Raw genomic sequence first — 26,146 nt, 5'->3', positions numbered from 1 at the left:
AAAATTCGTCTAAAATACGTCATAATAGTTAGAAATCTAATAGATAAATGCCTATCCAAAATCTGTCACAAAATCGTCTGAAAAAAATTTCGGACGAAATTTCAGACAAAATGTAAATTAGCAACAAGGCTTTTTGGGACAAAAAAAATTCGTCCCAATTTTGTTCGAAAGAAAAAATTTGTCTCTAATTTGTTCGAAATTTGTTTCAATTTCGTCTCAAAATTCGTTCGAAAAAACCCTATTTCTAGTAGTGATGTGCATAATCTTTCTAGTTATTTGGCAGAGCAATACAACAATATGATAAACCTCACTGAGAGCAAAAAAAAATTCTCAACCCTGCTAAGGCTTACCTTGTCGGTTGGAAACCTCCAGTGGATGGGTGCATAAAGCTAAATGTTGACGGCTCATGATCAGTCATCCAACCCGCTGGTTCTGGAACTTGCGGCGGCCTCCTTCGTAATGGAGACGGTAACCTCGTGGCGGGCTTCATGATGAAAATTGGAAGAATTACCATAACATTTGCAGAAATTTGGGACATCTACACCGGAATGAAACTAGCAGTGGAACTGGGAATCAACAGATTACAGATAGAGACTGATTATTCCTGTGCGTTGAAATTAATTTGACGGGTCATCTAGTAGCCACCATCATACGCTTTCTCTGATTAGGGCCATTGAGGATCTCCGCAGCAAAATGACTTATGTATCGTTTAAGCACGTATTTCGCGAAGCTAATTTCTGTGCTGATGCACTGGCAAAGCAAGCTCAGTCAATATCGACCGGCCTCTTCTGTTTTGCAACTCCATCCCCTTTCCTGATGCCTCTCCTTACTGATGACAAAGGTAGAAGGAAAAGTGTGAGAGTGGTGCTAACGTAGTTGGCTTTTGTTTTGGGCCTTTGGCACTCCTTTTTAATAAAAAAAAATAATAATATGTAAATTTTTCTATAACTTCACTAGATTAATTTTGTGTTGAGAAACGTAATTGAGTCACCAGTGTGAAGAGATACTTTAAACCTGCCACAATTACATGCTCAATTTAACTTGTCTTTTGCACTTTTGTTTAGAAACACATCAATATCTTATAAATACAGAAAACAATTAATAATAGTTAGAATTTCAATAATTTAATTCTTACAATTTTTTGATATTATGATTTTCATTGATTTAATCAATTTTACAAAATTTAGATTAAAACTTACTATTTAAATGTTGTTGCAATTTATATATTTTATATATTAAATTTATTTTTTTAATTTCACATAAAATCTCAATTTTTTCTATACAACTTAATTATCCTATCTATCTATGGTTGTCTTACGTGGCTTGTACAGAATTTTTCTCAATGCGTTCTTTAGTAAAGAAGTACCTCATTTTTTCAAAATTATTCCGAGCCAAAACAAGATCTGAGGAAACAAACGATGTTTGTTTTGAATAGCCAATACAAGTAATAAGAGGAATTTTTAGGTTGATATATAACAAAATTTTGAATGTTATTGAACAATGATTTATTTGAAGGTTCAAATAACATTTCCATCAATTTTGAATGTTATCTGAATAATTTTTCATGTGTCGGTATTTAATTTTATTACACTCTTGGCAAGTTTAAAGGACATTTTCTTCTTTTTCTCCGACCTCACTGTAGATACTACTAGATGTGTCATATATACTACTGGTGCAAGATAGCGGAGACTCATCTCGATCCATCTCTATCTATGTTGATGCACTATTCAATCTTTTGTCTTAGTGTGGAAGAAGGAGACCATGTTAATGGGAGAAAATGAGAGAGAATTTATTGGGCGGTGATGTGGCTAAGTTGAAGATTTCACAATCTTTAGAATCGATGGTTTGTGTCATTGTTGGTGTCACGCAGTACACTAAACAATTTAGATGCCCGCACATGAATCTTAGCGACTCATATATTGTAAATAGAAATATTAGAAAACTATTAGAATTTATTATTTTTATTTAATAGTTAATTATTAATATTTAAAAATATAAACTAAAATATATTGTTAATTATTAATTATTAAATAAATTGAATTGATAACTAAAATTAATAATAAAAAATAATAAATTTTGATCATCTTTTAATATTTTTTCTGTTATAAGAATACGATGTTAACTACTTTATTTAGGACATTATTGGAAGGCAACTTGGCATCATGCGTCTTAATCTTATTAATACATATATATGTAGACCCTCTATATATTATTCCTAAATATTCTTTTAAAAAAAAAAGAAATTATATGTTATATTTATATTATATTGTATTTCGTTTGAAATATATTAATCATTTTGTTTAATAATAGCTCAAATATCAAACCCGATTGAGAGTTAACAAAAAAAAAAAGGTCAATTGCATGCAGTCAATAATAAATTATTGGGCTACAACTAAATAAATCTACTCATTTATTATTTTTTTAAAAATAAATTTTATTATTTAATTTCTTCTCATTTCTTTTAATGCCACAATTTCATCTATCACCAGTTTTGATCGGTCACCTCTTGCCGTCGCTAAATATTTTAAATTTTAAATTTTAAATGCTGAATTAGTTGATTTCACTTTTAAATATTTAATTTGTTTTTATTTACTCAAATTTTGGATATTATTATTATTATTATTATTATTATTATTATTATTATTATTATTATTATTATTATTATTATTATTATAGTTATTGTTGGTTGATTTTCACATTAATTACCTGAATTAACATCATCTTTTTAGATATTTTCTTAAAGTAAACACTAAATAATAAAATTCGCAAATAATATTAACCGTTCACATTATTCGTAAACGGCATTTAGTAAGTTGCTCGTGGGTGTATGTATGTAAAATTATTTATCAGTACTTTTGCATGCAAATTGTTAATTTTAGGAACAAAATCTTGGCAATATTCAGTTACCACACCAAAAAGTAGATTTACTAAATTTTTAATGATAGATTCAGTTTCACTTTATCTGGTGATAATCGGATAAGCCACTTTTATTATTTCAACAAGGTGCTTGAAGTTAGAACTTGTTTCCTCAAAGTATAAGATGCCATTCAAAGAAATGAAGAATAACACTTTTATCGATATATAGCATTTATAGCACATACTATTAGCACGATTATTTCTATAAAAATGTCTTCATATAATAAAAATTATATATCATTAAATAATTTAATATATTTCACTGGACTATTAAAATTCTCATATCTCTTTAGATAAAATTTCTTAATTCATGTTATTATTTTTGGTTTTTTTTTTCGCCTACAGAACGTGTATAGTAGTAGGCTTCTAATAAATCTCTAAGGTAAGACCTTTTAGAGGAAGAGATAAAGATGAAAAATTAATATATTTGTTTTCTTACTTCATTATTATTTTTATATTATGTATAAAAAGGATAAAAAATTCCGAGAGGGACAACCCCACTCCATAAGTTCTCAATTGTGTGGATCCATGCAACTATATTCTGTCGGACTCCTAGGATATCGATTGCAAAATGTAATAATTAAATACTTTATCACAAATATTAAATGTTATTCAGTTTTATATAAATATTAACTAATTAAGCATTGTTTGCAAACCTACCAAATTTATTTTGACACCAATGATTATTAGAGCACATTATTAAGTGTAAATGAATATGAATGATGAGTCCAATTATATGAATACATCACAAATATATATCCATAAGCTAAGCAAACCTAACATTTTAGGCGGCAATGCTTTTTATCCTTTTTATTCATAAAGCCTAACCTTAAGTGAATTCTCTTCACCATGTATAAAGTTCTACTAGGTTTTTGTAGGGACACCAAATGCGAAACTCGACAGAGTGACAGATATAAATATAAATTTGAAAATGAATCAACAAACCCGGCCCAGGACAAGTAGATTCTCGCAACCACCACTAAAAAACAGAAACTAAATTTTCAAGACTCAAATATGGCTACGTGGAGACTCAGATTGTGGTTTGTGGAGACTAGTGAAAAGCTATAACCCTCCAACCCAACAGACAAAAAGCAAAGCCAACATAGCTGTTCTACAACTTTTACATTTGTTTTTAGATATTTATATTTATTTCGTCCATGAAGTTGTAATTTTAATTAAAAATACAATTAAATCTTGAATTTTCAAAAATAAATAAAAGTAAAATTTGAAATTTTAAGATATATATAATATGATCCAGACATTATAACTAGGTTGTAATTAAAGATCACATTGGATAAAAGCGACTATATAAAGTTATAAGTTATAATTAAATTACTTATGCAATTGTTATTCTGTATATAAAAAAAGAATTCACTTAATAATTAAATAATAGACAAAAAATAATAAATTTTAATAATCTCCTAAAATTTCTCTCAACCCAGTAACAGAATCATTAAAATTAAGAAACATATAATCCATTCTACTATATAGCGGTAGCCTAAGAAAGTTGGTACAAATGTTTGAGAATTAGACAAACATGATAAGTAACCCCACAAGGTATTAGTAGTAAACTGAACTACACACATCACATGGGATCCCCTTACAAATAAAGCCTATTTTGTAGCTTCATTTCTCACAAACACCTTTAATTTCATCTGTGTTGGGGGATTTAATTTACCTTTATCAACTCTATACAAGCACTTGTGCCCTACCATCGCCATCCTCTTGGAATCCTCTCAACATTGTTATGGCAACTTCCGTACATGTAAAACAAGCCCTCGTTATTACTCCCTCCGAGCCCACGCCGGCCCGCGTCCTCGCTCTTTCAGCTCTTGACTCCCAACTATTCCTTCGTTTCACCGTAGAGTACCTCTTCGTCTACCGGGCCTGGCACGGGCTTGATCAGGCTGCCACCACAGCCCGTCTAAAATCGGCATTAGCTGAAGCGCTTGTTCCCTACTATCCGTTTGCAGGCAGGATCAGGCCCCGCCCAGATGCCCCGGGCCTTGAGGTTGTCTGCCGGGCCCAGGGTGCAGTGTTCATCGAGGCCTTTTCTGACCGTTACAGTTCCAACGACTTAGAGAAACCGCCGAAAACTGTTGCTCAGTGGAGAAAACTGTTGTCCCTCCACGTGGCAGACGTTCTAAGAGGATCCCCGCCGCTGGTCGTTCAGCTCACGTGGCTCCGCGACGGTGCAGCAGCGATCGCCGTTGGAATCAGTCACTGTATCTCCGATGGAATCGGAAGTGCAGAGTTTCTCAACTACTTCGCGGAGTTAGCTTCTGGAAAACGCGTCGCCGGTTCAAGACCGAAACCTGTTTGGGACCGTCACCTCCTGAATCCGCCACCACCGGCGGGAAAGAAATGCGTCCGGGTCAACCCGGCGAGTCACCCAGAATTCAACCGAGTTCCTGACCTCTGTGACTTCATGAACCTGGTCTCTACCGGACTCAAGCCTACCTCCATCACCTTCGATAAAATGAGGCTCGGCGAGTTGAAGAGGCTCGCCCAGTGCACGAGTCAACCCGGCGATGAGTCATCGTCGTTCTACACGTCTTTCGAGGTCCTCGCAGCTCACGTGTGGAAGAGCTGGGCCAGAGCACTGGAATTTCCGCCAAATCAGGTAATAACAAAACGAAAATGCTCAAAATCCACGTGTACCTTATTAATGATGCTCTCATTCTAACAATAACTAACTCGTGTTAATCCTAACCGTCCTAAGTCGTAACAAACTTATTAACTAACTCAAGCAACGGTGCTTGACTTGCTTCCTACATTCTTGATTGAGATTATCTTCCACATTTTTCTGTCTATTTTCTCAAAAAACAAATGAAAATTTCGATCCTTACAAAAATTATTTTAGGATAATATCATCATGAGTCCCGCTAAGAAGACAATGTCTTATTTGTACAATATGTACAATCGGCTATATAAGTTACAAAATGAACATCTGTTCTAATACCATGTCATAATACCACTCATCCCAAAAATTTCAGTTGATAAAAAAAGATAACAATAATTGTTATATCTCTAATACTTCTTAAACTTCTATTGTACACATTGTACAAATATTTTATTAACTTCTCATACTTTTCATATCATCATTGTTATAATAAAAAAAAATAGATATTTTAATCTTTAAAAAATTGCTTTATTCTTCGAAAAAATTGATCGGGATTGAGTTGGATGTTCACTCAATATTTTTTTTTCTAAATACATATAAGCCATGTTAGGTAGTCATTAGCTTTAATTCTAGCTATTATCTATAGGGCAAATATAATAATTTGTGTCCTGTACAATATATAATGTAAAAAAAACAAATTATACTACATGTACAAGTGTGATTATGAATTGATGATGATAACAGGTGTTGAAGCTGCTTTTTAGCATCAACGTGCGGAACCGGGTCAAACCGGGTTTACCAGAAGGTTACTACGGTAACGCATTCGTATTGGGATGCGCAGTGACGAGAGCTAGGGATCTGGAGGAGAAAGGAATCGGGTACGGGTCGGGATTGGTAAGAATGGCGAAGGAAAGAGTGGGGAAGCAGTACGTGAGGGAAGTGAGTGAGTTAGTGTCCGAGTCAATGGCGAATCCGGACTCGGTGGGAGTGCTTATAGTGTCGCAGTGGTCGAGGTTGGGAATGGAGAGGGTGGATTTCGGGATGGGGAAGCCGGAGCACGTGGGATCGGTGTGCTGCGACAGATACTGTTTGTTTTTGCCGGCGAGTGATGAAGATGAGAGTAGGGAGGGCGTGAAGGTGATGGTGGCGGTGCCTACTTTCGCCGTTGACAGTTACCAGTTCTTGATGCGAGATTCCAATCTTTAAAGTAAGACATGAAAGTCGGTTACATCTAGGCACATAGTATGTTTTTTCCTACGTTGACTTGTGTAACTGGTTTTTGTCATTTTTCTTAGTACTTTTTCTAGCTAGCTAAGTCATGTATCATGTATCTTCTCTCGGTAATTTCATTTTTATTTAAATGAAATAATAATAATTAGAGTAGTAGACTATTTGTTGGACGGTTGGACCACACATTCAACCTTTTTTTGTCTGAAATTCCGTACAGAGAAATTGCTATTTCATGTGAAAATATATTATTGGACATTTGGGCTTATATTGATGGTCCAAATTCATCACCTTCCTTAGGAATGAATTGGTATTTGGTTTGATTTTGCAAAGAAGCAACAAAGGATAACTAAAATTTAGCATTCATGTTAATATGGGAAAAGAGTTGCAACCTTAGAAGATCGCTAGTTTTAAGTTTAATTTTATTTTTTATTTAAATTTTAATTTTAATTTAGTTTAATTCATATTATTGTTGGTCTTCGTACCTAATTCGGACTTATGAGAATTCGAGATTCTGAGGATGATTGTTCACAATACAGGGCAGAGGATAATCTGCAATAACACTCCAAAGTTTAAATTAGAAGTGTACTCTTCGTGTAAAATGATTATATCTTACCTGCGTTGGAGCCCCCCGTTTTATGTGCTTTTTGATTGTCCTTCGAACATTTAATATTGGATATACGTTTATATTGACTTTCAACCGTTTTTTCAACCTGAAGTTATAGTGGTATCCTGCGTTGTCCGTGTTTCTTGTGTAACATCGGTAACACATAATTTCAGTGTAGTCATTTCCTTATTATCAGCTATTGTTCATAACAGTGCCCCCAGCTTAGCTTCTTGACTTTCCGACTTCATCAAGTGTGCTCAAGCTAAATGGACCGGGCCTGCTCCTGGTATTTTTGGAAAGTTTTTCTTTTTTGTTAGGTTTTTTTGGGTCCCCAAAAATCTTTTTGAAAAGACCGTTTAGTTTTTTCAGGCAGTTTTATCTTTTCCTTGGTTTTTGAACCGTCACCTACTATTTTTTCTCTCTCCATCAATCAATTGATTTAATGAAGCATTAATCTATCTAAGTTCATCTCTCTCTACTTCGTTTAACCCCACCCTTCTTTCGCATTTGCTTCCGGAACCTCCCTTTTGCCTTCTGAAAAAAGGATAAGAGAAGAATTTTTTCCTCTTCTTCTTTCGCTTTGCTAGAGGCTTTCTGGCTACTTACAGTCTTCGTTCCTTATTTCTTCCCTATTGCAGCTAATATTGCGTTCAGGTAAGAGTTTATCTTTCCTTCACTCCCTTATTCTTATTCTATTATGTGTTGTAATTTTGATGAGATGCATGTAATCGCTTTTAGAATGTGATATTTCCTCTGATGTTTGGTGTTTTTTTGCTGCTTGTTGCTTGTTTTTGGATAATTTTGAATTGTTGTAGCAGTTGTTGTAGTAGGGGTACCACTATTAGATTTTGATTTCCTCTCTTTGAGGTTTTGGATAGTGTAAAAGATTCTTATTTGTGGAATTTTTTATGATTTAGGATAGAAAATCATCTTTCTGTAAAATGGAGAAGAAATTTCTCTTTCTTGACATAGTGGTGGTGCCCCTGTAGGTATTCTCGAGATGCTGATGTTGCCTCTCGTGAAAGGATTAGGACATCGTCTTCTAGACCAGCTTCCCAACCTCCTCAACGTGTAGGCCAACAACGCTTTGACCCGTATTCATGGGTTTCTGAAGAAGTAAAATCTACTCCTTCTACCATCATGGAGGATAAGCTTGAGGCCATGCATGTAGCCGGGGTTATCTTCGATTCCGACTTGGAGAATCTATATGTGTTTTCCGTTCCTCATCAAAATGATCAGATTTGCCACTTTAAACATCATGCGGGTTCCTGACCTGATTGGTTGTGGATGTATGAAACATTATTTACTCTTGTAGGAATTCGTCTCCCGTTTTCTTATTTTCAACAAGATGTTTTAGGATATACTAGTTGTGCACCTTCACAGTTGCACCCCAACTCTTGGGCTACTATCCGGGGTTTCAAATTGTTGTGTTCATTCTTAGGATTGACCGCTACTTATAGGATTTTTTTTTCTATTTTTTTACTTTGACAATGCCTTTTAGTTCCAAGGGTCACAGGTTTATCTCTTTCCGAAACATTTCGAATATGAAGATTTTTACTCTTTTTGAAGAGTCGTATCATAGTTTTAAAGAAAAGTTTTTTAAGATTGAGAAGGTAGAGAGGACCACACCTTTTTTTATGACTTTGGAGGATGAAAAAAGGTTTAATTTATATTAGAATTTTCATGTGTCATCTCCCAAGATCCAGCTGCAAAATGTGAATGCTTCCGACTTTGTGAGCATCCAAATGCTCTCAGAACTTTGGAATGCCAACCTCGTGCCTTTTCGGACTGTCTTAGCCGATGAGCACGCTGCTTAGAATGCCATTGGTAAATGCCTTTAATTTAGCTTATATTTTTCTTATCAACCATGTTAACAAACTAACAATCTCTCTTCTTTTCTCTCTTCCTTTGAAGTTGATATGGTTGGTGGGTTGGAAGCTGTTATAGCTATGAAGAGGAGGTTAGCTTCCTCTGACGCTAATGTCCCAATCAACCCAGGAAGTGGTAACCAGGTTTTCTCCTCCGCTACTTTGAGCAATATCCCTCCTCCACCAAGATCCGGTAGATCGGGAGGTTTACCACGAGGTTCATGATGTCGAAGATGTTTCACCTCCACCTTCCCCCACCAAAAAGAAACAAAAGACAGGTAAGAGTCCTATACCTGAAGTCCCTCCTCCGACCTCTTTCGGCTGCATCTTAGAAAAGGAGTTTCATGCTCCCGAGTTTGTTGATGAGTACCTTCTCACCGAACAAACGAAACTTTTCTTAGAAGAGACTTTACCTCGGGTGCAAAAGATTCTACTCCGTTTGGCCACCTATACCAGAGTTGACGAAAAAGAGATTGCCATCTTTCAATCTGAGGTATCGGAGCAAGAAAAGGAGTTGAAGGAGGCAAGGTCGGAGGCTGCTAATTTAAGCGAGACTGTGAAGATTCTTAAAGAAGAAAAGATGAATCTTCAAGATAAAGTGAAAACTCTAGAAGAGACGAAGGTGGCTTCCGATGTTAGGGAAGAAAAATATAAGAAGCAAGTTTCCAAGCTTATGTAGCGGATTGTTGACCTTTCCTTTTCAGTTAAGATGGCCAAACAAGCTGCCGTGGATGGCGCTTTTGATATCGAGAAGAATATGTTGGACCAAATCAAACTTATAACTCCCGAGATGAACGTCTCCAATGTCGGGGTCTTTAAAAAAGTGGCAGATAGAAAGATCGTTAACATAATATAACATTGTAAAGAATTTTTTAAGTGTCCTTTTGTAGTTAGGTCGAAACTTTCCTAAGTAGCATTTTATTTATGCTTGAATTATTTTAAGCAACTTTAGTGTTTGTCTCTTTTTGAACTCTCAAAGCTCTTTGCCTTTGGTACACTGTTTAAGTACTTTACCGTTTTTCGGTTTAAATATCTATCAGCTTTAAGCTAATTTTCCTATTTTTCGTATGAATTAAATAAGAATTGCAAACAATTATAATTTCACTGATATTTCTTTCATACAATCAATACTGGGACCTCATTAAAAACCGATTTTAGTAGAAAAAGAGTGCCCTTTATTCAAGAAGTACTTAAAGTTAAAAAACTTGAGAAATATTTCAGTATATGGGTAATACCTTTTTAAATGAATGACATTCCATGACCTAGGGATCTCGGTACCATCCAGATTCTCTAACTTATAAGCTCATTTCCCTAGGATTTCCTTGATTCTGAATGGGCCTTTCCATGTTGGGGCCAACTTTTCCTGAGTTCCTGATGATTCGGCGTCAGCTTGCCTTAATATCAGGTCCCAATTTCGGAAGCTTCTAGGCTTAACCTTGGTGTTATATCTCTTGGAAACACGTTGCTTCAGCACTTGCTTAGCTAAATTGGATGCATTTCTTACCTCGTCCATGAGGTCCAGTTCGGTGTGAGTCTCAGTATTACCCAGGAGTAGCCTTGGGCTTAGTTCACCGACCTCCACTGGTATCACTATTTTTTCCCATAATTAAGTTGGAAATGCGTTTCTCTTGTGGAGGATTGAGGGGTAGTTCGATAAGACCATAGTACTGACCAGACTTCGTCAGCCCAGGAGCCCGGATAATTGTCCAATCTTTTCTTTAATCCTTTCAGGATTATTTTGTTTGTAGCTTCAACCTGCCCATTTGCCTAGGGATGTTCTACCGAGACAAACACATGGTGTATACCCAAACCAGCTAAGAATTGCCAAAACTTATAATCCGCAAATTGGATTCCATTGTCAGTTACTATTACTTCGGGAATGCCGAACCTCATGAGAATGTCCCTCCATACGAATTTCCGACATTGAGACGCTATTATCTTTGATAGTGGCATAGCTTCAATTCACTTGGTGAAATAATCAACTGTCACTATTAAAAATTTTACCTGTTCAGGTCTTGGAAAAAAGGCTCAGAAGGTTTATACCCATTTTGCAAATGGTCTTGTCGGTATTACAAAAACAAGCTCTTAAGGAGGAGCTTGATGGAGGTTGCCATGGATTTGATATTTTTGACACTTCTTCACATATTCCATTACATATTTTATGATGGTGGGCAAATAATATCCAGTCCTGATGACTTTCTTGGTTAGGGACTTGCCTTTCATGTGGTGTCCACAACATCCTTCATGTACTTTTTGCAACACATAATCGATTTGTTTAGGTCTTAGCCACTTAAGCAAGGGTTGTGAAATCCCTCTTTTGTATAATTGTCCATTAATCATAGTATATTTTTTCGATTTCAAGCGCAGCTTCTTGGCTTCCCTGGGATCATCGGGAAGAATCACGTGTTCCAGATACGTGCATATAGAATCCAACCAAGATGGGGTAGTATCAGATGGTAACACCATATCATCGGAAGGGCTCACAGATGGTTCTGAGTGCACTTCCTGGATTAAACTTCTGTTTCCACTATCCGGTTAAGTACTGGCTAATTTTGACAGCACATTAGCTCGAGTATTTTGTTCCCGAGGTACATGCTTAATGAAAAATGTCTTAAATTTTAGTATCTCATTCTGTACCTTCTTCAAATATAATTGTAACAACGGATCTCTGGCTTGATACTCGACATTAATTTGGGAGTTACGATTTGAGAATCGATGTACACAGTTAGTTCAGTGTAATCAACACACATTTGCCATTTTTATTGGACTTTTGTACCATTACCATATTGGATAACTAGGTTGAATATGTAAGTTCTCTGATAAAGATAGCGTATAACAACCCCTATAGTTGCCTATTAACCTCGTTAGTCCGTTCTTGGGACATCTTACGATGTCGCTGCGTAACCGATTTATACGAGGGATTGAGGACAATTTACTATAATAAATAAAATGGAAACCAATTTTATCAGAATGCACAAAATGAAAAATAGATACCAAAATACATTTTTCGTATAATCTATGTAAACCGCGACAGAGGTCCCGCCGTTTACAGAATACACATAATCTGCTATAAGGGTATCGCGGATTACGTGCAAGGAGAACTGATCATAAACCACGACAGGGGTGTCGTGGTTTACGTGTGGGCGTGAATTGTGCATAAACCGCGAGAGGGGTGTGGCGGTTTATGCATTAGTATACCATTTATATAAACATAAAACAAAGTGTGTGGTTAACAAAAAACATACATTACATACACCTAATTCAATGGAAATAAACTAAGTACAAACACATATAATACAAAAGTACATGGTAAATCCGACATACATAGGTATCATAAATGAAAACATAAAATAGTAAGCTACGTCCCCTGCCTATCCTCATCCTCGTCGGCAGAGTCATGTCCAAATGCACCCAGGGATGCGACATATACCATATCAAGCGGCCCGTCTCACTCTGGTGGGCCTCTGGCGCTGCTGTGCTGGAGGATCGACCGGCATGCCCACTGATAAACCACTATTTTATGGTTTATATTGTGTTTAATTATGTGGTTTTATCATGATCCTTACCCACTTATTCATTAAATTAGCATGCATTCAGATTTCCTTCCTGAATTTATTACATATTTGAAAATTGCTTCCTAGAGACTTTAATTATTTATTTTTAATTCTCCTTTATTCCATTCGATGCCGTGATCTGTGTGTTGAGTGTTTCAGACTTTACAGGGCATAAATGAGTTGGAGATTGGAAAGGAAGCTAGCAAAAATGGAAGGAACACAAGAATTTGAGGAGATAACCAGCGAGAAGTGACGCGGTCGCATGGCTCACGCGACCGCGCGAAGGAGAGCAAATCGTAGTGACGCGGCCGCATGGCTCACGCGGCCGCGCGGATTAGAAAAGCTCAGGCGACGCGGTAGCGTGGACGACGCGAAGGCGTGGCAAGGAAAAACGCGAATGACGCGTCCGCATGGATGACGCGATCGCGTGACATGTGCGATCTGCATAATCTGCAGAATTCGTTGGGGGCGATTTTGGACCTTAATTCGACCCAATTTTCGGCCCGGAACAGCAGACTAGAGTCAGAGAATATGCAGAAAAAAAACACATTCATTCAGTCAACAATTTTTAGATCTAGTTTTACTCTCTTAGGTTTTTCTCTCTAGGTTTTTAGAATTTTAATTTTCAATTGGTCTTAGCATTGGAACATTGAGAAGAGTTATTTCCTCATCAAGACTTCATCATTCTAGTTTGGTTTCTTAACTTGGTATCATTCTTCCATGTTCTTTGCTTTGTTCAATTTTGTCATTCAGATACTTTTATGATTATTTAATGCAAGGATTATTTCTTTTTAATTCAATTTCAATTCCAATAATCATGTCTTCTTTTAATTCCCTTTCATGTGCTATCGATTCTTTATTTACAATGCGTGAGTAGTTTCCTTACTTGATGGGGAGTTGATTAAAAGGAACTCTTGAGTTGGAAGGATTGAAAGAAAATTTGTAATTGGGTTAAATGTTGGATTGCTATCCTGTCACCGACGCCAATCCCTTTGAACTAAGTGGGTTGCAACTTGTGAACAGATCTGGCATTCCAACTTGTTTGACTTTCCCTTACCTAGTAAAGGATAACCAAACAGAACAACCATTAATTATAAATTAATCTTACAATCATCCCATCAATAGTAGAAATTCCAACCAATCAACTCCCAGTCAAGGCTTTTATTCATATTAATTAAATTCCCTCAATTTAAATTCCAATTTACTTAACTCAACTTCTTTGAACATCTGATTAATAAGATAGCACACTTTTCTGCAACTCGTTAGGAGACGACCTGGGACTTAAAACTCCCAGTAATTTTTAATTCAAACTCTCTGTGACATACTTTTAAATTGATAGGCAAATTTTCGGTGAGTTAAGAACTATACTTGCAACGTAACTATTTTAATAATTTTTAATTCATCAGCTTCTGCGTCTCATCAATTTTTGGCGCCGTTGCTGGGGAGTTGCAATAGAGTGCTAATTTTATTAATTAGAATTTATTTATTTGCATTTTATTTTATTTTGCTACTATGAGCTGCATGTTTCTTCCGTCAAATGACGCGTTCACTTCCTGATCCGCGCTTGCTAATATTCGATCCTGAAATTGAAAGGACAATTTCACGAATAAGGCGAGAACAGCGTCGGTTAGTCCGCTCTGAGGGCGGATCTGAAAGTGAATCTGAGGAAGAAACCAGTCCCCGTTCTACTGATTCAGTTGTTTTACATGCAGAAAACATGGCAGCTAGTAGAGTTACCATCCAGGAGGAAGGAGCCCCTGATTTTACAATGCAACCGTTTCAAGCGCATCATCCGGCGGTAGCTACAGATTTTGAAATAAAGCCCGCACTGCTAAATTTGATGTCCAAGTTTCATGGCCTACTTGCTCAAGAGCCTATCAAGCACTTGAGAGATTTCCAGGCAGCCTGTTCTACTGTCAGGCGTGATGGCACTGATGAAACTTCAATTCTGCTGAAAGCTTTTCCGTTTTCTCTTGAGGGAAAAGCAAGAGAGTGGTACTACACTCAACCTCTAGCAAATGTATCCAATTGGGATACACTCAGGAAGGAGTTTCTGGAGAAATTCTTTCCATCTGAAGTTACTGATAAGCTAAGGAAGGATATCTCCACAATTGTTCAGGATGACAATGAGACTCTCTTTGAATACTGGGTGTGCTTCAATAATCTTCTGGAAGCATGCCCCCACCACATGATTGACAAGATCGTGCTACTCAGCTATATTACACAGGGTATGAGGCCCCAAGATAAGACCATACTGGAAAGTGCTAGCAATGGGTCTATGAAGAAGTACAAGACCACTGATGAAGCTTGGCAATTGATCAGTGATTTAGCTGAATCCACTAGGAACCACAGACAAAAGCAAGGCCGTTCAAAAGCTGTTGCAGAAGTATCTTCTAGCAGAGAGACTGCTGCTCTAACTCAAAGCATCTATGAAATAACCAACTTGCTGAAACAAATGCAGTTGAATCAACAAGCTCAGCAAGCTCAACCTCCTCCACCACAGCAAAACCAACAACTAGTCCCACAAAGAATTTGCGGAATCTGTGCTGATTATAGCCATTACACTGATGAATGCCCACAGCTCCAACAAGAAGACAACATGGTGGCATCCACTCACAACTTCTATGACCGCCCCAACCCAGGGTACAATCAAAATGGAAATAATAACCATGGATGGTAGGACAATTCAAACCAGAATTGGAGGGACAACAATAACAGAGGAGGCAGAGATAATCAGGGAAATCAGAGGTGGAATAATAACAACAACAGGCAGCAAAATCAACCTTACAGAGCACCTCACCTGAGGCAGAACCAAGGACCACAGAATAATTAGCAGCAGACCTCTCAATTTACTCATTCTTTGTTATCTTCTAATGAAGATCTACTACAATCTTTTGAGAAAAGACAACAGACCATGGAAAAAAACATCATGAATAGTATTAATGCCAGTCTGAATGGTCTCACCTCTACTATGCAAGCTTTTATGACACAGTTTGGATCAGCACAAAATTCCAATAACCAACCTTCAAGCACCACTGGAATCCCCTCTCAACCATTACCCAACCCAAAGGGAGGCATTAATGCCATCACTCTGAGGTCCGGAACCATACTACAGGAGAGGAATCAGAAGGAACCAAGCTCACCAGAATACGCCTCAGCTGAAGAGGTGGTAGAAATCGAAGATGTTGAAGAGGAAGAGGATATACAAGACATAGCTGAAGAAGAGATAGCTCAACCACAGGAGGAAGCACCAAAAGGCACAGGCACCACAGAAAAAACTACTCCTATCCCATTTCCACAACTTGCAAGGAAGCCCAGGAAGCAGCTGGAACCCGATCCTAAAATGGTAGAGATATTCAAAAAGGTTGAGGTAACTGTTCCCCTTTTTGATGTTATTCAGTAGGTACCTAAATATGCAAATTTTCTAAAAGACTTATGTATCCATAAAGACAAAATTAATGAATTAGAAACTATTCCTTTAGGTAGTTCTATATCTGCTTTAATGGAAGGATTACCTGAAAAATGTAGTGATCCAGGTCCTTGCATAGTTAGTTGTACTATTGGCGGTGTAGTAATTTATGATTGCATGTGTGATTTAGGAGCATGTGTCAGTATAATGCCTTTGTCTATATATGATGTTTTGAGGCTTCCTCCCTTAAAAAGGTCGGCAGCTCGTTTTGTGTTAGCAGATAAAAGCATTATTACAGTGGCTGGAGTTGCTGAAGATGTTTTGGTGAACATTAAAGGGCTCACATTTCCCACTGATTTTTATATCTTGGAGATGCCCCACAATGATTCAGATAAGCCATCATCAATCCTACTTGGAAGACCATTCCTGAAGACATCAAAATTCAAATTGGATGCTTTTTCAGGAACATACTCCTTTGAAATAGATGGCCGCATAGTAATCTTCAATCTGAATGTAGTCATTGACAACCCCCCAGAAGATCGTTCCATCTTCCAGTGTGATGTCATAGACGAAAGTGTGGCTGAAGTTCAAAAGGAAGAGTTTGAAGAGAGTCACACTGGACAAAGTCCCAGTGTGGGGACCCTCTTAACTGACAGTGAGGGCGCTTCGCCATTTTCATAAGCCCCAGATAATCCAGAGCCCGCCCATGATCAAAAGTTAGAATTGAAACCTCTCCCTCCACATCTCAAATATGCTTATCTTGAGGATGAGAAAAAGCTTCCGGTTATTATTGCAAGGGAACTGACTTCTCAACAAGAAGAGTAGTTACTTGACGTACTGAGGAAGCATAAGAAGGCAATTGGGTGGAGTTTGGCAGACATAGTGGGAATCAACCCTCAAGTATGCGAGCACAGAATATTTTTAGAAGAGGGAGCAAGACCTGTCCGTCAACCACAAAAAAGATTGAATCCCACCATCTTGGAAGTTGTCAAAAAGGAAGTGACCAGACTATTAGAAGCAGGTATCATATATCCCATTTCAGACAGTGAATGGGTAAGCCCAGTACAAGTGGTGCCCAAGAAATCTGGAGTCACTACAGTGAAGAGTGAGCATGGAGAGCTCATAGCAACTAGAGTTCAGAATGCTTAGAGAGTCTGCATTGATTACAGGCGTCTCAACCAAGCTACCCGTAAGGATCACTACCCACTTCCATTCATTGATCAAATGCTGGATCGCCTGTCAGGTAAATCACATTATTGCTTTTTAGATGGTTACACAGGTTATTTCCAGATTCATATAGCTCCTGAGGACCAGGAAAAGACTACTTTTACATGTCCTTTTGGGACTTATGCTTATAAGAGAATGCCCTTTGGCTTGTGCAATGCACCAGCTACTTTCCAAAGGTGCATGATGAGTCTTTTCTCTGATCTTATGGTGATTCTTTTAGCCTTTGCTTAGATAGATTATCTAGAGTATTAGATAGATGTGTTAATACAAACCTTGTATTGAATTTCGAAAAATGCCACTTTATGGTAAAACAATGGATTGTATTAGGACATGTGGTATCTAATAATGGCATTTTTGTAGACCCAGCAAAGGTGAATGTTATTTCTAGTTTACCTTACCCATCTTCTGTGAGGGAAGTCCGTTCGTTCCTTGGCCATACAGGTTTCTACAGGAGATTTATTAAGGACTTTAGTAAGGTGGCACTTCCTTTATCCAGATTACTGCAGAAGGATATTGAGTTCGAGTTCAGTGAGGATTGAAAACAAGCGTTTGATAAATTGAAGACTGCTCTAACTCAAGCTCCAATTGTGAGAGGACCAGATTGGAGCCAGCCGTTTGAAATCATGTGCGATGCTTCCAACCATGCAGTAGGAGCAGCGCTGGCTCAGCGTGAATGTAAGGACCCTTTTGTTATTGCCTATGCGTCTAAGACTTTAGACACTGCCCAGTCCAATTATACTACTACTGAGAAAGAGCTTCTTGCTATTGTTTTTGCTCTGGATAAATTCCGAGCTTATTTACTTGGTACTAGAGTAGTAGTATATTCGGAGTTTGGACCATGCAGCTTTAAAGTATCTATTAGCTAAAAAGGAATCCAAACCAAGACTTATACGTTGGATACTGCTGTTACAAGAATTTGATTTAGAAATAAAGGATAGGAGTGGTAATCGGAATTTAGTAGCAGACCACTTGAGTCGCCTTGAACATATTAAGGATGATTCTACTCCTATAAATGATAATTTTCCTTTTGATAACCTGCAAGCAGTATCCGAGGTAGTCCCTTGGTATGCACCTGTCGCTAATTATTTAGTTAGCCGCACATTTCCTCCACATTTTTCTAAACATCAAAGAGACAAGCTGAAAAGCGAGTCTAAATATTATATATGGGATGACCCATATTTATGGAGATGTGGCGCTGACCAGATCATTAGACGTTGTGTGCCTCAATCAGAATTCCAGTCCATTTTAGAGGCTTGTCACTCATCTGAGAGTGGAGGACATTTTGGCCCTCAAAGAACAGCTAGAAAGATCTTAGACTGTGGATTCTGGTGGCCTACTCTTTTTAGAGACGCTGCTGAGTTTTGTAAATCTTGCCCCCCATGCCAGAAATTTGGTAATATATCCAGAAGGGATGAGATGCCTCAATAATATATGCTTTTCTGTGAAATTTTTTATGTTTGGGGCATTGACTTCATGGGTCCATTTCCAAATTCTAGTGGATATGTTTATATATTATTAGCTGTGGATTATGTTTCCAAATGGGTGGAAGCAATTCCTACCCACACTGATGATGCTAACACTGTTGTTTTCTTTGTGAGAAACCATATTATATGTCGCTTTGGATCACCACGAGCGATTGTGAGCGATCAAGGCACCCATTTTTGTAACAGGAGACTAACAGGATTGATGAAGAAGCATGGGATAATCCATAAAGTTGCAACAGCTTACCATCCCCAAACTAATGGGCAAGCCGAGGTGTCGAACAGAGAAATTAAGCGTATCTTGCAAAAGATAGTAAAGCCTCATAGAAAAGACTGGAGCACCAGGCTACAAGATGCACTGTGGGCATATAGAATAGCATACAAGACACCCATTGGGATGAGTCCCTTCCGCTTGGTTTACGGAAAAGCTTGTCATCTCCCAGTTGAAATAGAACACAGAGCCTTCTGGGCAGTTAAGGAGTGCAACATGGGAATTGGGAATGCTTGAGCTGAAAGAAAGTTGCAACTGCAGGAACTGGAGAACCTTCGCCTAGAAGCTTATGAGAATTCAAGAATTTACAAGGAAAAGGCGAAAGCTGTGCATGATCAAAACATCAAGAAGAAAGAGTTCCAACCTGGAGATTTTGTCCTCCTTTACAAATCTCGACTAAGGCTCATGCCCGGTAAGTTGAGATCAAAATGGGAAGGTTCATACAGAGTAGAGAAGGCTGAACCGTACGGAGTTTATCACCTAAGCCATCCTTCAAGCTCTGAACTTATCAAGGTTAATGGACAACGCCTAAAGCTATACCATGGTGAGAAGGTGCAGAAAAATAAGGAGCTTGAGATCTTCCGCTTGGAAGATCCCCACATAGCAGCAGATTGAGCTAGTGGAGCGTCCAACTTACAGACGTTAAAGCAAAGTGCTTGGTGGGAGACAACCCACCATGGTATGATCGTTCTTTTCTTTGTTTTTCCTATTCAATAACTCTTCTCTTTATTAGTACTTTCGTACATTTGCATTTACATGTCTTTATATTTCTTTTTATATAAAAAAAAAAAATTTCGCCACGCGACGCGATCACATCAGCAACGCGTCCGCGTCGTAGAGGGGGTGGAGAAAAAAATAAATGAACAGAGAGTCCGGCTGGATCGTGGCTGGAGGCGTATCAATGGCACAAATCGACCCACGCGACTGCGTCACTGACGCGTTCGCATCGCATGGGAATCATGGCCTCCCACGTGACCGCGTGCTCCACGCGGCCGCGTGCCCTGAGTTTTCGACGTAAAAGGGTGCACAGTAACATTCTGTGCGAGAGTGATGCTGGATTGGTGCTGGAAGCACAATCCTTGTCACACGACCGCGTCACCCATTTTATAACGCACACTCATGCGATCGCGTGACCCACGCGATCGCGTCACCCAATTTTGGCAATTAAAATAAATCGAACAGAGAGTTGTGCTGGAGCGAGGCTGCACTCGCACCAGCAGCGTAACACGGGTCATGCGACCGCGTGACCGACGTGATCGCGTCCCCTTACCTGACGCGCACCCACGCGAACGCGTGCCCCACGCGGCCGCGTCGCATACGCCGCACAGCTCAACCTAAATTGCCAAATTATCTTATCTTTCTCTCTTCCAAATCCTAATTTTCCTTTTCCCTCCTTCTTTCTTCCTTCCCCCTTCCCCTTTCTATCTCACCTTTCACTCTCTATCTCTCTCACCACCATTAACAAGGTTTTACCTTCTTCTTCCTTCTTCTCTTTTTCTATCATTCTTATTATATTATGTATATATATTATTATTTTCTTTTTCTTTTCTTTTTCTTTTCAAATTTTTATTTTTCTTCTTCTTCTTTTCTTTTCTTTACATGGTGTTAGAAACCTTTTGAGTCATCATCCCTCATTATATGCTTGTGGATTATTGCAAATTGTTTGACAATTATTTTTCTCCCATTTAAGGGATTGCTTGCTTGTTCATCTTCATATTTTCTATACCCTATTCACCATGCATGCTATGTGTTTGTGAAAAAGCTCATGTGGCATTATGCACTTCTCTATGTTGCTATACTATTCAATGCTTGCTTTTCACAACTTTCCCTTATTATTTTATTAATTGAATTCAATTGTCAATACAAACGTGATGGTTTGTTACGAAGTAATGCTTGGTCTATGCTACTCATGCCCTTTGCCAGCATGCCAATAAACACCTTGCATTCACTTGTTTTTATCTGCACTAGCTATTTTCCATTGATGGCTTTTCATATGTACTCGAGAGCATGTGTTAATGTCATTTACATTTTGTTGTGCATCATTCACCCTCTTTTCCGTTTCTTTCCCTGCTGTATATCTCTTTAAATTTAATTTTCTTTATCTTCTCTTCTTTCAGGATGGCCACCAAGAAAGGAAAGGAGAAAGCAACTTCCAAACCACCAGCAAGAAAAGGAACTAAAAGAGCATTAGTGGCAGAGCCTTCTTCAACCGCAGTCAAGCCCTCAACAAAACGAGTTAAGAGGATAATAAAGGTTGACGAAAAGGAGAAAGCCTTTCCAGCAAAGGACACTGCGCGATTTTCCAATCGCTACTGTGAGCAAATGTTCCCTATCCTAGCAGAAAGGAACTATAACAATGAATACCTTCTTATCCTCCCGTCCAATATTGCTACCTTTGTGAGCCGCAAATTGAACGACGACAATGGGGTTTCCTACGAAAACAGCCAAGGCAGGTCAATCTTTCTTGGGTAGTTGAGTTCTACTCCAACTTCTACATGCCGACCCTGCAGTCTGCTTATGTCCGGCAGAAGCAAGTCCCCATCACAGAAGAGGTCATTCAGCAAGCTCTGAGTCTTCCCCCTATTCCAGCAGGAATGGACGCTTTTCAAGAAGCCGCCCTTCAGCGCCAGAGATACCAATTCGACTGTGACTCCGTTCTCGGAGTCGTCGCATTACCTGGCAGCCGTTGGATCTACGGATACCACCGTACCCGCCCTAAGGGAATCTTGGCTTCCGCACTAACCTTGGAGGCTCGCGTATGGGCACAGATCATGTCCCATTACGTCTTTCCGAGTACTCATGAGTCCTCCTTCACTGCGAACATGGCTGTTCTACTATGGTGCATCCTTACAGACCAACCTCTGAATCTCGCAAGACATATCCGGAATGCTATGGAACACGTACAAATTGCGGGTAACTTACCTTTTCCCGCCTTGGTCTCAGATCTTGTCTCAGCAGCCGGAGTCTCCTACAGAGCTGGGGACACCAAAGCCATGTTTTCACGGGATGATCAGTATGTCCCTAACGGGAAATACCTCAGATTCTCAGCAGCCACTACAAGCCTTCCTACTGCTCCAGTTGAAGATAATCCTTCTTCAACACCACAAGCATCTACAACTGAGAAATTGCTCCAGCAGATAATCGAACGGTTGGATCGGCAAGAACAGAAAGCAAAGATGAGAGAGCGCCGTAACGAGCGCCGATTCAAACACCTCAAAGAGCTACTCAAGGGACACTTCAGAGACTCAGACACCCCGGACTCCACTTCTTTTACTAGCATTGGGAGCCATGACAGTCCTGATGATGGAGATACTGCTACCAGCCCACCCCTGTTTCTGACAGATGGCACCGAGGACGGTGCAAAGCCTTAAGTGTGGGGAGGTCGGTCAGTACCTGACTTCCGGAGGTAATTTCTCTTCTCTAGCACCAATAATTAGGATATTTTAGTTAGATTTTCTTTCCTTTATAGAATAGAATAAATTGCATAGGTTAGGATAGTTGCATGCATGTTCTACTTGATTGAAAAGACAATAAGTTTCTTTTAAAAATCTATCTTTGGAACAAAATTTCACTAATTTTTCAAAAAAAAAAATTTTGATAAATTTGCTTGAGTTGTATTTGGAACATGATATTTGAGTTAAAGAACACACAACCTGTGAAAGATTTGAGCCTTTATGAATGGTTACATTATTTAACCATAATTATTTCATTCTTGTGTGTTTACTTCTCTATGATTGTAATCTATATTTTGTTTTATCTTATATGTCCAATAGTTATTATATTTGCATGCTTGCACATGATTGAGGTCATTATTTGTTTAAACTCACTCATCCAAATTAAGCCTACCCTTTTCAATTACCTTTGTTAACCACTTTGAGCCTTTAATTCCCATTTGTTCGATATTTTACCACATTACTAACCTTAAGCCGAAAAATAATTGTATATCCCAATTTGAATCTTTGGTTAGCTTAAGATAGAATTGTGTGTGCTAGTTAAGTATGGAAAATTGTGGGAACAAAAGTTGTTAAGGGAATGTGTCATAAAAATTTAAGGGGAATTTAGATACCTACTCATGTGAAAATATAAGAATGAAAAATCTATGTGCATTGATAAGCTTTATTTATTTAAAAAAATTAAATTAAAATATGAAAAATGAATAAATAAGGGGACAAAATTACCCCAATGTTAAATTCAGAATTCAAAGATCAGTGCACATATAATAGAACCAAAATATAAGTTGATACATGAGTATGGATTGAAAAAGGGAATTCTGGGTAGCTAGGTATGAACTTTAAAGATGACATTAAGTGTATACAAGTTATGTTAGAGCTTGGGTTAATTAAAGATTCAATTTATTAGCTCACTTGGCCAAATATACACCCCTACCTATACCTTAGCCCCATTACAACCTTGAAAAGACCTCATGATGTTTGCATTAGTATATTAACTGTTGTTGATTGGTTAGGAGAAGAACAAAAGTTAGAAAGCATGATTAGAGAAGGATAGAGTGACCACCCTATACACTAGAGATTAGAGCGTACATACATTATCAGTGAGGGTTCAATACTTGAATTTTCAAGTTCCCTGCTTTCATGAGCTATCTTCTTGCACTTTTATCCATTTTATTGTGTAATGATAAAATTAGTGGAATTTGATTTGTAATTGTTTTGAAGAGCTTATTTACTTTTGATCAAGTGGACAAGAATCATATATATATATATATATGGGTTTGCATTACATTTCATGAGTTTCTACATGTTCATACTTATTTCCTTATCTCCTTCAATTAAGCATGAGGACATGCTAATGTTTAAGTGTGGGGAGGTTGATAAACCACTATTTTATGGTTTATATTGTGTTTAATTATGTGGTTTTATCATGATCCTTACCCACTTATTCATTAAATTAGCATGCATTCAGATTTCCTTCCTGAATTTATTACATGTTTGAAAACTGCTTCCTAGAGACTTTAATTATTTATTTTTAATTCTCCTTTATTCCATTTGATGTCGTGATCTGTGTGTTGAGTGTTTCAGACTTTACAGGGCATAAATGAGTTGGAGATTGGAAAGGAAGCTAGCAAAAATGGAAGGAACACAAGAATTTGAGGAGATAACCAGCGAGAAGTGACGCGGTCGCATGGCTCACGCGACCGCGCGAAGGAGAGCAAATCGCAGTGACGCGGCCGCATGGCTCACGCGGCCGCGCGGATTGGAAAAGCTCAGGTGACGCGGTAGCGTGGACGATGCGAAGGCGTGGCAAGGAAAAACGCGAATGACGCGTCCGCATGGATGACGCGATCGCGTGACATGTGCGATCTGCATAATCTGCAGAATTCGTTGGGGGCAATTTTGGACCTTAATTCAACCCAATTTTCGGCCCGGAACAGCAGACTAGAGTCAGAGAATATGCAGAAAAAAAACACATTCATTCAGTCAACAATTTTTAGATCTAGTTTTACTCTCTTAGGTTTTTCTCTCTAGGTTTTTAGAATTTTAATTTTCAATTGGTCTTAGCATTGGAACATTGAGAAGAGTTATTTCCTCATCAAGACTTCATCATTCTAGTTTGGTTTCTTAACTTAGTTTCATTCTTCCATGTTCTTTGCTTTGTTCAATTTTGTCATTCAGATACTTTTATGATTATTTAATGCAAGGATTATTTCTTTTTAATTCAATTTCAATTCCAATAATCATGTCTTCTTTTAATTCCCTTTCATGTGCTATGGATTCTTTATTTACAATGCGTGAGTAGTTTCCTTACTTGATGGGGAGTTGATTAAAAGGAACTCTTGAGTTGGAAGGATTGAAAGAAAATTTGTAATTAGGTTAAATGTTGGATTGCTATCCTGTCACCGACGCCAATCCCTTTGAACTAAGTGGGTTGCAACTTGTGAACAGATCTGGCATTCCAACTTGTTTGACTTTCCCTTACCTAGTAAAGGATAACCAAACAGAACAACCATTAATTATAAATTAATCTTACAATCACCCCATCAATAGTAGAAATTCCAACCAATCAACTCCCAGTCAAGGCTTTTATTCATATTAATTAAATTCCCTCAATTTAAATTCCAATTTACTTAACTCAACTTCTTTGAACATCTGATTAATAAGATAGCACACTTTTCTGCAACTCGTTGGGAGACGACCTGGGACTTAAAACTCCCAGTAATTTTTAATTCAAACTCTCTGTGACATACTTTTAAATTGATAGGCAGATTTTCGGTGAGTTAAGAACTATACTTGCAACGTAACCATTTTAATAATTTTTAATTCACCAGCTTCTGCGTCTCATCAATTTTTGGTGCCGTTGCCGGGGAGTTGCAATAGAGTGCTAATTTTATTAATTAGAATTTATTTATTTGCATTTTATTTTATTTTGCTACTATGAGCTGCATGTTTCTTCCGTCAAATGACGCGTTCACTTCCTGATCCGCGCTTGCTAATATTCGATCCTGAAATTGAAAGGACAATTTCACGAATAAGGCGAGAACAGCGTCGATTAGCCCGCTCTGAGGGCGGATCTGAAACTGAATCTGAGGAAGAAACCAGCCCCCATTCTACTGATTTGGTTGTTTTACGTGCAGAAAACATGGCAGCTAGGAGAGTTACCATCTAGGAGGAAGGAGCCCCTGATTTTACAATGCAACCGTTTCAAGCGCATCATCCGGCGGTAGCTACAGATTTTGAAATAAAGCCCGCACTGCTAAATTTGATGCCCAAGTTTCATGGCCTACCTGCTCAAGAGCCTATCAAGCACTTGAGAGATTTTCAGGCAGCCTGTTCTACTGTCAGGCGTGATGGCATTGATGAAACTTCAATTCTGCTGAAAGCTTTTCCGTTTTCTCTTGAGGGAAAAGCAAGAGAGTGGTACTACACTCAACCTCTAGCAAATGTATCCAACTGGGATACACTCAGAAAGGAGTTTCTGGAGAAATTCTTTCCATCTGAAGTTACTGAT

General features: G+C 38.1%; 1 protein-coding gene across 1 annotated transcript; it reads left to right on the top strand.

Moving 5' to 3' along the window:
- The first annotated feature begins 4,383 nt into the window (after positions 1-4,383).
- On the top strand, positions 4,384-6,952 carry LOC107606666 (HXXXD-type acyl-transferase family protein). The gene is made up of 2 exons (XM_088495164.1): positions 4,384-5,539; positions 6,284-6,952. Exons 1-2 carry the CDS (start codon positions 4,664-4,666, stop codon positions 6,743-6,745), a joined length of 1,338 nt encoding a protein of 445 aa, XP_088351290.1. The 5' UTR covers positions 4,384-4,663; the 3' UTR covers positions 6,746-6,952.
- Positions 6,953-26,146: the final 19,194 nt, after the last annotated feature.

The sequence above is a fragment of the Arachis ipaensis genome, chromosome B7, assembly GCF_059453495.1.
Source record: "Arachis ipaensis isolate K30076 ecotype BB chromosome B7, ASM5945349v1, whole genome shotgun sequence".
NCBI classification, from domain to species: Eukaryota; Viridiplantae; Streptophyta; class Magnoliopsida; order Fabales; family Fabaceae; genus Arachis; species Arachis ipaensis.
Note: the sequence above shows the minus strand (reverse complement) of the source record. Positions and strands in the feature narration are given on the sequence as shown.

Excerpts from the sequence above, each read along its gene's own strand:
- LOC107606666 (XM_088495164.1), top strand. The coding sequence starts at position 4,664 with ATGGCAACTTCCGTACATGTAAAACAAGCCCTCGTTATTACTCCCTCC. Across the intron at positions 5,540-6,283 it reads TGGAATTTCCGCCAAATCAG|GTGTTGAAGCTGCTTTTTAG; the intron begins GTAATAACAAAA and ends TGATGATAACAG.